The 12355-nt window shown below is 40.7% G+C and overlaps 1 protein-coding gene across 1 annotated transcript in view; it reads left to right on the forward strand.

The window, feature by feature from the left end:
* Positions 1-3299, forward strand: part of TGM5 (transglutaminase 5) — a 38850-nt gene extending 35551 nt beyond the window's left edge. The window contains exons 10-13 of the mRNA XM_081293314.1: positions 497-862; positions 1382-1542; positions 2465-2598; positions 2793-3299. Of these exons, the coding sequence (XP_081149440.1) occupies positions 497-862; positions 1382-1542; positions 2465-2598; positions 2793-2946 (815 nt within the window). The 3' untranslated portion in view covers positions 2947-3299. The remainder of the gene's footprint in view (positions 1-496; positions 863-1381; positions 1543-2464; positions 2599-2792) is intronic.
* The last annotated feature ends 9056 nt before the right edge of the window (positions 3300-12355 follow it).

The raw sequence follows: 12355 nt of genomic DNA on the forward strand, positions 1-12355 counted from the left end.
TTCTGGAACCCTATTAGTTGAAGTCATAGTTTCCTTAAAGTTCTTGATGGGTGTTGATATGCAACATCATCTGGTCATTGAAGGGCTAGGTCTCTCTAATCTGGCATTGTTTTTGCCTATTTTTCCAGAAATTCTCAAAAGGTTCCTTATTTTCTCTGAACTTTTAGTCACTTCCACTATTTCATTACTGAATGGTGCCCAGGTCCAGATTTTCCAGGAGTCTGCTGTTGATGTGTTGTTGCTATTTCAGTATTAGAGGGCAATCCAAGTCCTGATTAGGTTTGTTCCAAATGTACCATTGGTGTGTGGTTTAGAATGAACCAGGAGAGAACCTAGAAAGAGTGTACTTAATGAATGTTTTTAAAAATATTTATTACTGGTATTAAGCCCCTCTAACCTCTATAGTGTTGGCAGAGGCATTGAGGGTGGGCATTCAGCCAAATCTTGCCCCCTAGTTAGACTAGCCCACAGCTAATTCTGTGTTCTACCATCCTAGGTTCTCCTCAAGAGAGGCAGGTGTTTCTGAAGGCTCTACAGAAACTGAAGAATGGAAGGTTCCAAGGCCCCCATCGAACAGACTCAGAACCCTCCAGGCCCATGCCACCAAACCAGGACAGCCCTCACAGCCTGGATACACCTTCCCTTCGACCTAGTGATGTTGTCCAGGTCTCCCTGAAATTCAAGCTACTAGACTCTCCCAACATGGGCCAGGACATAAATTTTGTCCTGCTGGCACTCAATATGTCATCCCAATTCAAGGATCTCAAAGTGAACCTGAGTGCCCAGTCCCTGCTTCATGATGGCAGCCCACTGTCCCCATTCTGGCAGGACATGGCATTTATCACATTGTCTCCTAAAGAAGGTATGGGCTCTGAATATGGGCATGGCACACACTATGTGCAGAGTCAGTTAGGCCACTACTTAAGAGTCAAGTCAGTCAACAGAGCTCTGGGGACAGACCCCCGGGACACTGTTCTTCTTACTACGTTCTCCAGTCCATATTCCTCCTCTTCCTTTTCTCTCATTCCCTCTTATTCCCTACTCCCCTTCTTCTCTCTCCCTCTTCATTTCTCCTCCTCCTCATTCCTGCTCCCCTTTTGGATCTTCAAGGAAAGTAGTTAGTTTAGTGGGAAAAGTCTAAACTTTAGAGTCATCTAGACCTTGGCTGGAGCCTCAGCTCACCCATTTGCTAGCAGAATGATTGGGCAAACCATTTCACCACTCAGTCTCAAGTTTTCTCTGTCTGAAAAACTAGTGCTTGCTTCAGCAGGACTTGGTTACACATTGGTTCCCTCTTCTCTATGGAAGAGCTATCAGATCCAATCCAGGCCCAACTGATTTTCTCAGCTATTCTCACTTCATCATTGTGTTCTCTCCCTAGCAAAGAGCTACCCCTGCAAAATCCTCTATTCCCAGTACAGCCAGTACCTGTCAACAGACAAGCTAATCCGCCTCAGTGTCCTGGGTGAAGAAAAGAGCAGTCCTGAGAAAATCCTGGCAAACAAGATCATCACCTTGACTTACCCAGGCATCATGATTAATGTAGGCAGGAGCCCTGCAAATGGCCATGGATCTCCTTGACTCTGAATGGGAGGGGGTGGAGCCCTTAGCACCTCCTTTTCTTTGCTTCTTCTGGTGTCCTTAGGATGGGAAAATTATCTTAGAGGTCTTTATTCTCTAGTACCACTGAGGCTTTATGAGTGGGTCCTTGAGCAGGGGCCATGGACTGTCAGAAATATTCTTTCTTGTGCCACCTCCTGCTGTTGGCCTTCCTAGGGTCAACAAATAGACAGAGTCCAGATGGGAGGGGCTCAGATAGAAAGCTAGCCCTGCCTCAAGGTTAGCTCAGATTTAATTTGCCATTTCCTGGCTATGCATCTGGGCCTCTACTTCTTTAACTGTCAAAAAAGAGGATTATAGGGGATGAGGATGTGGCTCAATGTAGAGTGCTCACCTGGCACCTGCAAGGCACTTGGTTTGATTCTCAGCACCACTTAAAAATAAAGTATACAATTTGATGTTTAAAAAAAATAAAATATATTGAGTAGATATGCCTAAAAACAAAATAGAGGATTACACTACAGAGCTTCTGAGGACCCCTCCTGCTCTGACATTCTGTGGTCTTTTGAGTGGGATGATGTTTAGGGCTCCTTTCTTCCAGTACCATCGCCTCAAGGCCAATCCACCTCCCAGATCCCGTTTAGTGAGTCCATGAGCCCCTAATGGGGCAACTCAAATGTCTGGTGAGCACTTGGGCCTGTGTAGCATCTTAGCAAAGGATCAATACACTTTTAGAGAAGTGACAAAACAAAGGAAAAAGACTTTTCTTCTCTGTGTGTGGGATATTTTGGGTTGCATATTTTGGGTTGGCATATTCTGGAACCCTACAAAATAGTGCTATCCATAAGCGTTCAGTGATTTGGGATTGAGAACTAAGCACTGCTTCCCTGCTCTGTTCGTTTAGGTGCTAGGAGCAGCCATTATGAACCAGCCACTTACTATTCAGGTTGTATTTTCAAATCCCCTCTCAGAACAAGTGGAAGATTGTGTCCTGACCTTGGAAGGAAGTGGCCTCTTTAAGAAGCAGCAAAGGGTCCTGTAAGTGCTGGGAGTGCTCAGCCTTCTCTCTCATTTTATTCTGGGATTAGCATTATCCTTCTTTCTAGATGTAGGCTCCTGGGCCAGGCTCAGTACACTGGAGGAGGGAGAGACCAGGAAGTTCAGTGGAAAAGGGCTTTATAGTTATTGTAATGCCTGTGGGTTGTTCTGACCTTTTCCATTCTTTGCTGCAGCATTGGAGTCCTCAAACCCCGATACAAAGTCACTGTCTCTCTGAAGACTGTCCCCTTCAAGAGTGGCCAGAGGCAGATCCAAGCTAATCTGAGAAGCAACAAGTTTAAGGACATCAAGGGTTACAGGAATGTGTATGTAGACTTTGGGTTATAAATCCTGGGATGGTGAGCTGGACGTGTGGATTTTAAACTTCAGGGAAAGGAGCAAATTTAAATGCAAGCTGTACCTTTCCCCAACATCAAAGGCTCCCCAGGCACTGATGTGAGCAATAGGGGAGATGTCAATGATGGCTAGTTCGTTGGCCATTGGTACAGCTGCCCAGGACTCCATTCATGACCCAGTGATTCCATGGTTTCCCATACAGAAGTGTGACAGATGTCAGAGGGTACCAGTGGGACATGGCCATGACTTACTGCTCCTCATATGTCAAGGAAAGAAGACTCACTGAGCAGATTGCTGTTGTCCTGTTGTTGTAATGGCTAATTTCTCATATCAATAAACTTCAATCCTTGCTCTCATGTCCTTCACTCATCATCAGTAATCATCACTTTCCCTACATAAGCTTTTTGCTGGGAGTTGTTTCAATGCCCGAGCCCAATTGCTCATTTGAGATTGTCTAGTATATGCTGTACACTGTTTTGAGCACAGGGGGACAAGACAGTAAACAAGACAAACTCCCTGCAGACATATAAACCTAGCAACAGATGGGGTATCTGTCATGATCTAGTTTGGAAAGCAAAAAAACAGGCTGAGACAGGAAGATTGCAAATATTAAGCCAATCTGGGCAGTTTAGTGATAACCTGTCTCAAAATTTAAAACCTTAAAAAAGGACTGGGATTTAGCTCAGTGGTAGATCACTGAGTTCAATTCCCAGTACTGAAAGAAAAACAAAAGAGCTATAACTTCTGTTTATGTCTCTACATACACCTATATGTTTACATCTTGGAGAAAATCTGGGCAAATCTCTCACTCTCAGCCTTCCCTTGGATCCCTTTCCATATGAATCCAAGCAACATCTTGGTCCTCACAGTCCTAGCATTTTCTCTCAAAGTCTACTGATGCGTTGTGGTCCTGGAGGGTCTTGGATTGGCTAGAGTTCAGGAGACAAGGCCAATTGAATAATGCAGGCAGGTAGATTTCTTTTTTGTACTAGAATTGAACCAGGGCCTCATACGTGCTAGGTGAGTACTCTATCACTGCACTACATCCCCAGTCCACCAGTCTTTCTTTTCTTTTCTTTTTTTTTTTTTTTTTTTTTTTGAGACAAGGTCCACTAAGTTGTTGAGGCTGGCCTGGAACTTATGACCATCCTGACTCAGCCTCCCCAATAGATAGGATTACAGGCATGTGCTACCATGTTCAGGTATGATATAGATTTGGGGTAGGAAATGAAATACCTTCAGAGTTTTCTATAGGTTGTAGTCTGTGCTTCTTCTGGTCATTTATATTCTATCCTTTCTGGGTCCTATGAAACACAAAGCAACTCCAATCATTATCTCTTCTTGGATGCACCTGCTTTCTCATGGCAGCACACAAAGTCTGTACTGAGAAAGGTATGAAGCACCTGCCCTTCAGGCAATGGCTATGAGATGGAGACAACTATTCTATTAAATGTACATCCATTAAATAAAGAAGTTAAATACTTCCAATATATACAAACAAAAAAGGTCAATGCAATTAATTTGAGAAGGGGTGTGGTGGGAATCATCTAGTAGGCTGATCATCTTGTGAGTGGGCTGAGAACCAGGAGCTGGTGGCACAGAGCTGGAAGTAACCTGTAATTACTCCAACCTATAATTATTACATGACAATCATGAGAAATCATTTAAGGAAAACACTGTGGAGAGGCAGACAGTGGGGTATCTATCATGATCTAGTTTGAAGTTCTTGGAAGACTTCTGCTACCACACCCTCAGACTCTTTCATGAGCTCTGCATGTATATATTTTTTTCCTATGTTGGTACTGGAGATTGAATCCAGGGGCGCTCAACCACTGAGCCACATCCCCAGCCCTTTTTTATATTTTATTTAGAGACAAGATCTTGCTAAATTACTGAGGGTGGCTTGAGCTTGCAATCCTCCTGCCTCGGCCTCTGGAGCCACTAGGATTACAGGTGTGTGCCACTAAGGTGTGTGTGTGGGGGGGGGGGGGTAGCTGGTTTTAACACCACTTTCATTAACACCCCAACAAATATTTACAGTTTCTTCTAGTGAGGTAGGCACTGAGGACTCAAGGAAGGACAAGGGCCTGCACTCAAGTTGCTCATGTGTAAGCACATACAGAAAGAAAAATAAACAGGAGATTATAATGCAGAGTGATGAGAACCACCACTGGAATAACCTGAGGTGCTATGGGAGGACAAAGAAGGCCAACCAGTACAGTCTTGGGATTGTGGATCAAGGAGAGCTTCCTGGGGAAAGTGGCATTTAAATGAAAATTAAAGGACTAAGAGTTGGTCAAATACAGGTTCAGGATTAGAAAGAAACAGGGTGGATTCTAGCAGCCAGGAACTGCAAGTCAATCAGACGTGAGAGGTCAGAGTAGGGGGAAACAAGCAGCAGAAAAAAAAAAACAAGGCAAGAGCCAGGTAGGTGAAGAGTTTCAGGTGGCAGTCTAAGGAGTTTGGGTGGCCACCATCTTCAGGCATCTGTTGCTTCTACATCCTAGATCATAGTCACTGCCTGCAGAATTGATTTTACTTTGCAGAGCTGAACAGAATTCACATGATTTAAGAAGCGCTTAAAGAACAAAGAGTTCCCCACCCTGATCTGCCACAGAAGTTGCAATTCTTCGAGTTAAGGCCTTTCTTGGTGGCAAAGGTTGTTTTTCATCTATTCATTTAACATGTATTGAGGACCTATGAGCCGAATGTTCTAGACCTGAGGAATGGAGCAGTAAACAGGTCAAATAAGGTCCTCCCAACTCATCCTACCCACCAAAGCAATCCCTCAACTCCAACAGAACTTGATATGATTTTTTCTTACAACACCCAGTACAGTTCTGGGTATAAAGGTGCCTTGTAAAGGCATCTCTTAGAAGGAGCTCCTTTTCCCTCTGTTTGCAGTGTTTGTGGCTCCATCAGCAGAGATGTTCTGCTTCCTCACAGCTAGAGGTGGGCATGGAACTTACACTGGACCAATTGGACTCTTCTCCCCAGAACTTTGCAGAGCTGGGTGAGCCAGAGAAGGGAAAAACCAGGAACCCGTCCTTCCCAGCAACAAAGACCCACAGGGCAACCAATCCTCCCTTCTATTCCTGATGCCTAGGCCCTGAGCTGGCCTGGATTTCTCCTTTTTGTAGTTCTGAGCCTGGTTCTCATTTTTTCCCCCTATCATTCTAGGAGCTTGTCTTGTCCACAGCCCAGTTGTGCCAGGGCAGTGAGGTAGTTTGTGAAAAAGCCAGAGAAAGTCTCTGGAGACAGCATGCAAGACAAGATTTATTGGGGATAGCTTTAACAAAATCAGTGACTCCAAGAAGAGTTTTGTGGCAACAGGCTGAACAGAAAGCACCTCTGTCCCTCTTGGTGCTTCTCCAAGCACTGCCTCCTCTCCCTCTAGGCGTTTTGCATAGGACACATATTCTTTCCACTGTGCCCTCAGTTCCCCACCAGTCCCCATTCAGAGAGGGCTGCAGAAACAGTGACATCATTAACATTGGCTTGCTTAGTTTGCTTGTCTGACCAGCAACTGTCCTGGCATACATGAAAGAAAGTAGCTTTCCACAGATAGCACTAACTTGCTAACTTGCCATAGTTCCCAGTGAGCTTAAGAGAAAGCCAGTGTCCTTAAGATCATATATATCTGGATTTTTCTGCCCAGGCTTGCTATTCCCTTGACTAGGCTAGATTTTTGAGAACAGAAATGGTGCATTCAGAAACATAGTGATTTACTGTCCCCCCTCTCTTTAGGGGTGATACAGAATTTCCTCACCCTTTTGCTTTTTTGCCTAAATTGACTAAAGATGGTTTCATTTGCTTGCATTCAAAGAAATTTATCTGGTTCAGAGAGACAAGGTGATTTGTTTAAGATCACACAGCGAGGTCTAACCAACTCTAAATTCCCACCAAACCAGGTTGCTCATTGCTCCTCAAGGTCTGCCCTTTGGTCTGAAAGGTGTCTTTGTTAGTGTCATAAGCTGGTCTAAAGTTTAAGGAAGTGGCAGAAGCTCTCATTCTTCTGATAAATAACTAGAAAGATTAGGGCTAGCTATGCAAAGGTCAGGCATCAGGAAAAATAATTTTGTTTCCCAGGCTCTGCTCCTCATTTGGTCTCTGGCCCCATACCACCCACTGTCCAGCCTTTCTCCACCATAATCTGCCCACTGACCAGAGTCAAGCAGCCAAGATGCAGCAATTACCACCTTTCTACCTATCCCTGAGGCTTGGTTTTCTGGTATCCAAGAAGCATCTAGTGTCATCTTTAGCCTGTTGCATTTTCAAGAGAACAGGAGAAAAGAATTTGATTGTACAATGTACAATGGAGACAGCATGCAAGACATGATTTATTGGGGAAAGCTTTAACAAAATCAGTGACTCCAAGACCTCAGGATCGTCCAGATTTCCTCTCACTGCATAGGATGAGATATGGCTTCAGGCTGAATAAGAGAATGGAGCTTCATGAAGGGAGGCAGGCCACATGCCTGGCATGGCAAGGATGTTCAGGAAACGTTTGAACTGAGATAATTAATGAATATGTGGGAATGTGAGAAAGAGCTCTGCAAGCAATGTCATGCTTTGGATATCATGCTAAAATCCTCCAGAGAATTTTCTTTCTGGAAGGAAGTTTGGATGGGACAAAGCACTGTAATCAAGACTGATTTAAAACCAGGTTTTAGTCTTTTATAAGGATTGGTCTGTTCCTGTTTACTACTTTTACTCCTGGGACTTAGCCCTTCTGGGATCCCAATCAAAAGCCTAGATTGTTCATTGGGACTCCTCATTCTTGATGACTCTGAGACTCCAACCTTGTGAGATGGCCAGAAGATATGCTCAAATTCTCAGGCTCTCATCCACCAATTATGAATCAGCAAATGACCCAGGTGGAAAAGTAACAGGGTCAAGCCCAACTCTGTGCACTCTTCTTCCAAGATCTTCACACCTCCAGTACTTGCTTATGACACTTTAAAGCAAATATTCTATTTGTTTAAGTATTTATTTTGAGATGGGGGTTCTCACTACGTTGCCAGGCTGGTCTCAAACTTCTGGGCCTAAGTGATCCTTTCACTTCAGCTTTCCAAGGTCTGTAACTATATGCATATATCAAAACACCCTGCCAAACAGATATTTTAAATATTTTATTCAGCTTTTCTAGTCGTTTTCAACATAGGGATTGGTAAGAAGCTAGTAGGTTGAATTTAGAAGCAGAAATCAATGAGAAATTTCATAAGAAGACTGAACAGAGAAACTTCTTAGCATGGCTTGGATAAAGACTAAGGTGAAATCAGATGTTTGGGATATAAGTTGGAAGACTTAAGTTTGAATCTAGGCTTTACCATAAGCTGCGAGGTATTGGGAAAGCCTCAACTTCTGGAAAGATTAGAGATAAACATCCAGTGTGTGGAAAGAGTGTATATAGGTAGGTTATAATGTCCTTTTTTAGCCTCATCATGAGTATGTTTGGTCTCCATCTCTGTTCTTTCATCAATTGTATCATTTTAGTATATTCTTCTGCCATTTCACGTTTCATTGTTAGTCTTCTTACATTTTTTTCAGGAATAAGACAGTATTAACTGATTTATTCATTAACCCATTCATGGAAATAAGTGTTTACTCCCTGAACCTGTTTTTTTCCCCAATTAAATTGAAATAATGACCCCTTATCTAGTTTACAAGATTGAGGTAATATATGTTAAATTACTTTGTAAAGCATAATTACTTTATTTGTACCTGGAGTCATGTTGATTATCTTTTTTTCTTTGACCTCCCTACCCTGTCCATTACCATATTTTGTCAATTACTTTTTTCTTTCTTTAAAATATTTTTAGTTGTTAATGGATCTTTTTATTTTATTTATTTACTTATATGTGGTGCTGAGGATCAAACCCAGGGTCTCACACATGCCAGGCAAGCATTATACCACTGAGCCACAACTCCAGCCCAATTACTTTTCTTTTCACATCTATCTATGTCTCTTTTCACTTGACACTCCCTAACCAAGCCACTGTCATCTGTTGTCTGAACCATGACAGTGTCTCTGACTGCTCAATTCCTTTCCCCTCTGTTACCTTTAAATAATTCTCCCTGTCTTATCAAGTGTGGTATTTTTAAAATGCAAATCTGTTTGTGCTACTCGCTTCCTTAAAATATCATTCAGTGGCTTCCCAATAAAGCCCAAGATGCTTAATTCAGCTCTGCAAGACTTGATCCTTGCCTTAGCATCTTTGCATTGCTCCTTGCCTTAGAGCTCTGCACATGTTAATCTCTCTCCCACTCCACCCTGCACCTTGCCCCATGGCTGAGCCAACTCCTAATTCTTTCTATAATGAAGCAGTATATTAATTGATTTTCTCATTAATTTACTCATTAAAATAAATATTTTTCTTAGCTTAAATACCACTTTCTTGGAGGAGCCTATTTTGACCTCCACTCCCAGATCTGAAAGCTCTTAACTTCTCTCATAGCACATTACAAGGGCAGGTGAATAACCATGAATAAACAGCACCCAGTACTGTCTCCCCCTGCTGGAAGATAAGCTCCTCGGTGGCAGGGATACATCTAATTTACTACTCTACCGCCACTACTCATAGGGTTCTTGGTGCATGATAATGCTCAATAAACATTTGTTTCACAAACGAATAAGTGAATCGTTGGGTACACACCTGCTGTTGGGTTGTTCTGCCAGAGACTGGGGAGCTGAAAGGTGTGGGTGCTGTAGGGAGCAGACAGACCGACTTTTCTGGTCACCCCTCCCTCCATCCTCCTCACTTCTCCCACTCGCCTTTTCCGCCTTTTCCGGGCTAAACCAAAACACCGCAGTATCTGTCTCATCATGGGCTCCCCTGAAAACACCCCATTGAAAATAATGCTGCAGACTGGATATTTGTGAAATGCTCATGGACACTGTACCAGGAAAAAGAAGATTCTCCCTGCTAGTACTGAATTAGAACAAAACCCACAGGAAGGGCAGGGGTTGTAACTCAGTGGTAGAACGCTTGCCTAGCATGTGTGAGGCACTGGGTTCAGTTCCTGGCACCACATAAAAAAAAAAAAAAAAAAAAAACACAGGGGGGCCAACCCATGATCTCCAAGGCAGGGGGGCTCTCAGTGGTGAAAATAGTCCTTTCAGTCAGGATTTTTTTTCTGTTGCAAGTTTTTGTTATTTTAAAAATATTAACACAGAGATGTACGCTTATAGTCTAAAGATATAAAAAGGTGAAAAAAGCCTTAATTCTAGGTGCTGAATTTCTCTAACCAGAAGCAGTAAGTTTTCAGAAATATTCTGGGTCAACACAAGCAAACTCATATATATATTCTCTTCACGCTTAACCCTTTACAAAAAGGGATAGCGCATGTTTATATTGTTCTATATTTTTTTTATTTAACAATACAGTTTGAGAATTGTTCCATATCAGTTTACATAGAGTTATTTCATTCTTTTTCATACCTGTATGGTACTATATTAAGTGTATGTCTTATTATTATTTGTACAATACTTTATTTATGGTACCTCCCAATCTTTTGTTATTATAAACATCAATGTATTAAATATATAAATTTTATATTATCTCTATTTTTTTTCTGGCATGATTAACATATAGAAATAGAATGACTGAATCAAAAGTATAGATTGTAAAAGTTTTTGTAGATATTACTTAACTTCCCTCTGTTTATAGACTGAATTATGTCCCCTACCTCCTGCAAATTCATACACTAAAGTCCTGACCCCAAATGTGACTATATGTGGAGAAACAGCACTTATAAGAGAACCACTGTCTCCCCAAACTGTCACCAACTTGGAATGCAGTCAAACATTCAAATTTTATCTTCGCCATTCTGATAGGGCAAAAAATGATATCTCAGGTAGGTTTATTTTGTATGTATATTCAGCAAGGCAGGACATCTTTTCATGTATTTGAGAGACATTTGCATTTTTTTTCCTGTAATTGTCTGCCAGATCCTTCCCCAAACTTTCTATTGGTTTGTGTTCTTATTGATTTGTAGACCTACTTTATATTAAGAAAGCAAACCCTTTGTGATGAGTTTTAAACATTTCCCACAATTTACTTGATATCTTTTAATTTTGTGAGTTTTTTCATTTAAAAATGTTCAAGGAATCCAATTTATCAATCTTTTCATTATTGCCTCTTGGTTTGCAGACTATTTTAAATGGTTTTTCCAAGCTGACTTAAAAATAAGTGTCTCAGTAGAATTAATTGGACATAACTTTCCTAGACTTATATCTGTATTTACAACCAGGGTAACTCCACATCATGTACAACCTATAAGAGTGGGAATCTAAACAGAATAAGTTACACTTTATGTATATATATTCTGCCCAAATACATTCTACTGTCATGTATAACTAAAAATTAAAAAAATTAAAAATAAAATATATAAAATCATATGTGTCACATCTTTTAACACTTTTAGGATTTAATGTTTTATATTTAGACTTTTGATTCATCTAGAATTTATTTTAGTGTGTGGTATAAGTAGAAAAACAACATTATCTCGGCAAGCTGGGTGTCCCCAAATCATTTACTGATAGACGTTTATTTTCCACCATTAATTTCAAGTGTCACATTTAATATATACTTAATGCCTGTGTTTTGTTCTATGGACTTATTAAGTTACAGGAATATCATATTATGTTTTAATATCTAGGAAGACTGGGCATATTTCATTACTGTTTTAGAAATTTCATTTTGAAATTTAGAATCAATTTACTTTGAAACAAAAATTTTCTTAGTGTTTTTATTGGGCATACATTGAACCTAAGATCAACTTGGGATGAAAAGACATCTTAGTGATGTTGAATCATCCTACCCAAGATGATAATCTGCCTTTTTATTTGCTCAAGTCTTATTTTGTGTCTGTCAATGGCAGTTCAAACATTTTTTTCTGATAGTTCTTGTATATTACTTAAGTTTATTTCTTGGTCGGTCTTTCTTTCTTTCTTTTTCTAACTGATAGTTGAAACCAATTACATTAATTATATTTTCTAGTTAGTAACATTTAATTACATTTTGTAATTGGTTATTTATTTATTTATTAAATATTTATTTTTTAGTTTTAGGTGGACACAATATCTTCATTTTATTTTTATGTGTTGCTGAGGATCGAACCCAGTGCCTCATGTGTGCTAGGCAAGCACTCTACTACTTGAGCCACAATCCCAGCCCTGTAATTGGTTATTTATTGTAGATATAAAACTACTGTATTAGCTGCTATAATTTTGGTATTAGCTAGCTTATTAAATTATCTCAACTTTTATCATTTTTAGTAGATTCATCTTTTCTAGGCAAAAATCATAGTATCTTCAAATAATCAAAATTAGAGCTGGGGTTGTATCTCAGTGGTAGAGCACTTGCCTAGCATTGGGTTCGATCCTCAGCACCACATA

The sequence above is a fragment of the Spermophilus citellus genome, assembly GCF_964194105.1.
Source record: "Spermophilus citellus genome assembly, chromosome: 4".
Taxonomy (NCBI): domain Eukaryota; kingdom Metazoa; phylum Chordata; class Mammalia; order Rodentia; family Sciuridae; genus Spermophilus; species Spermophilus citellus.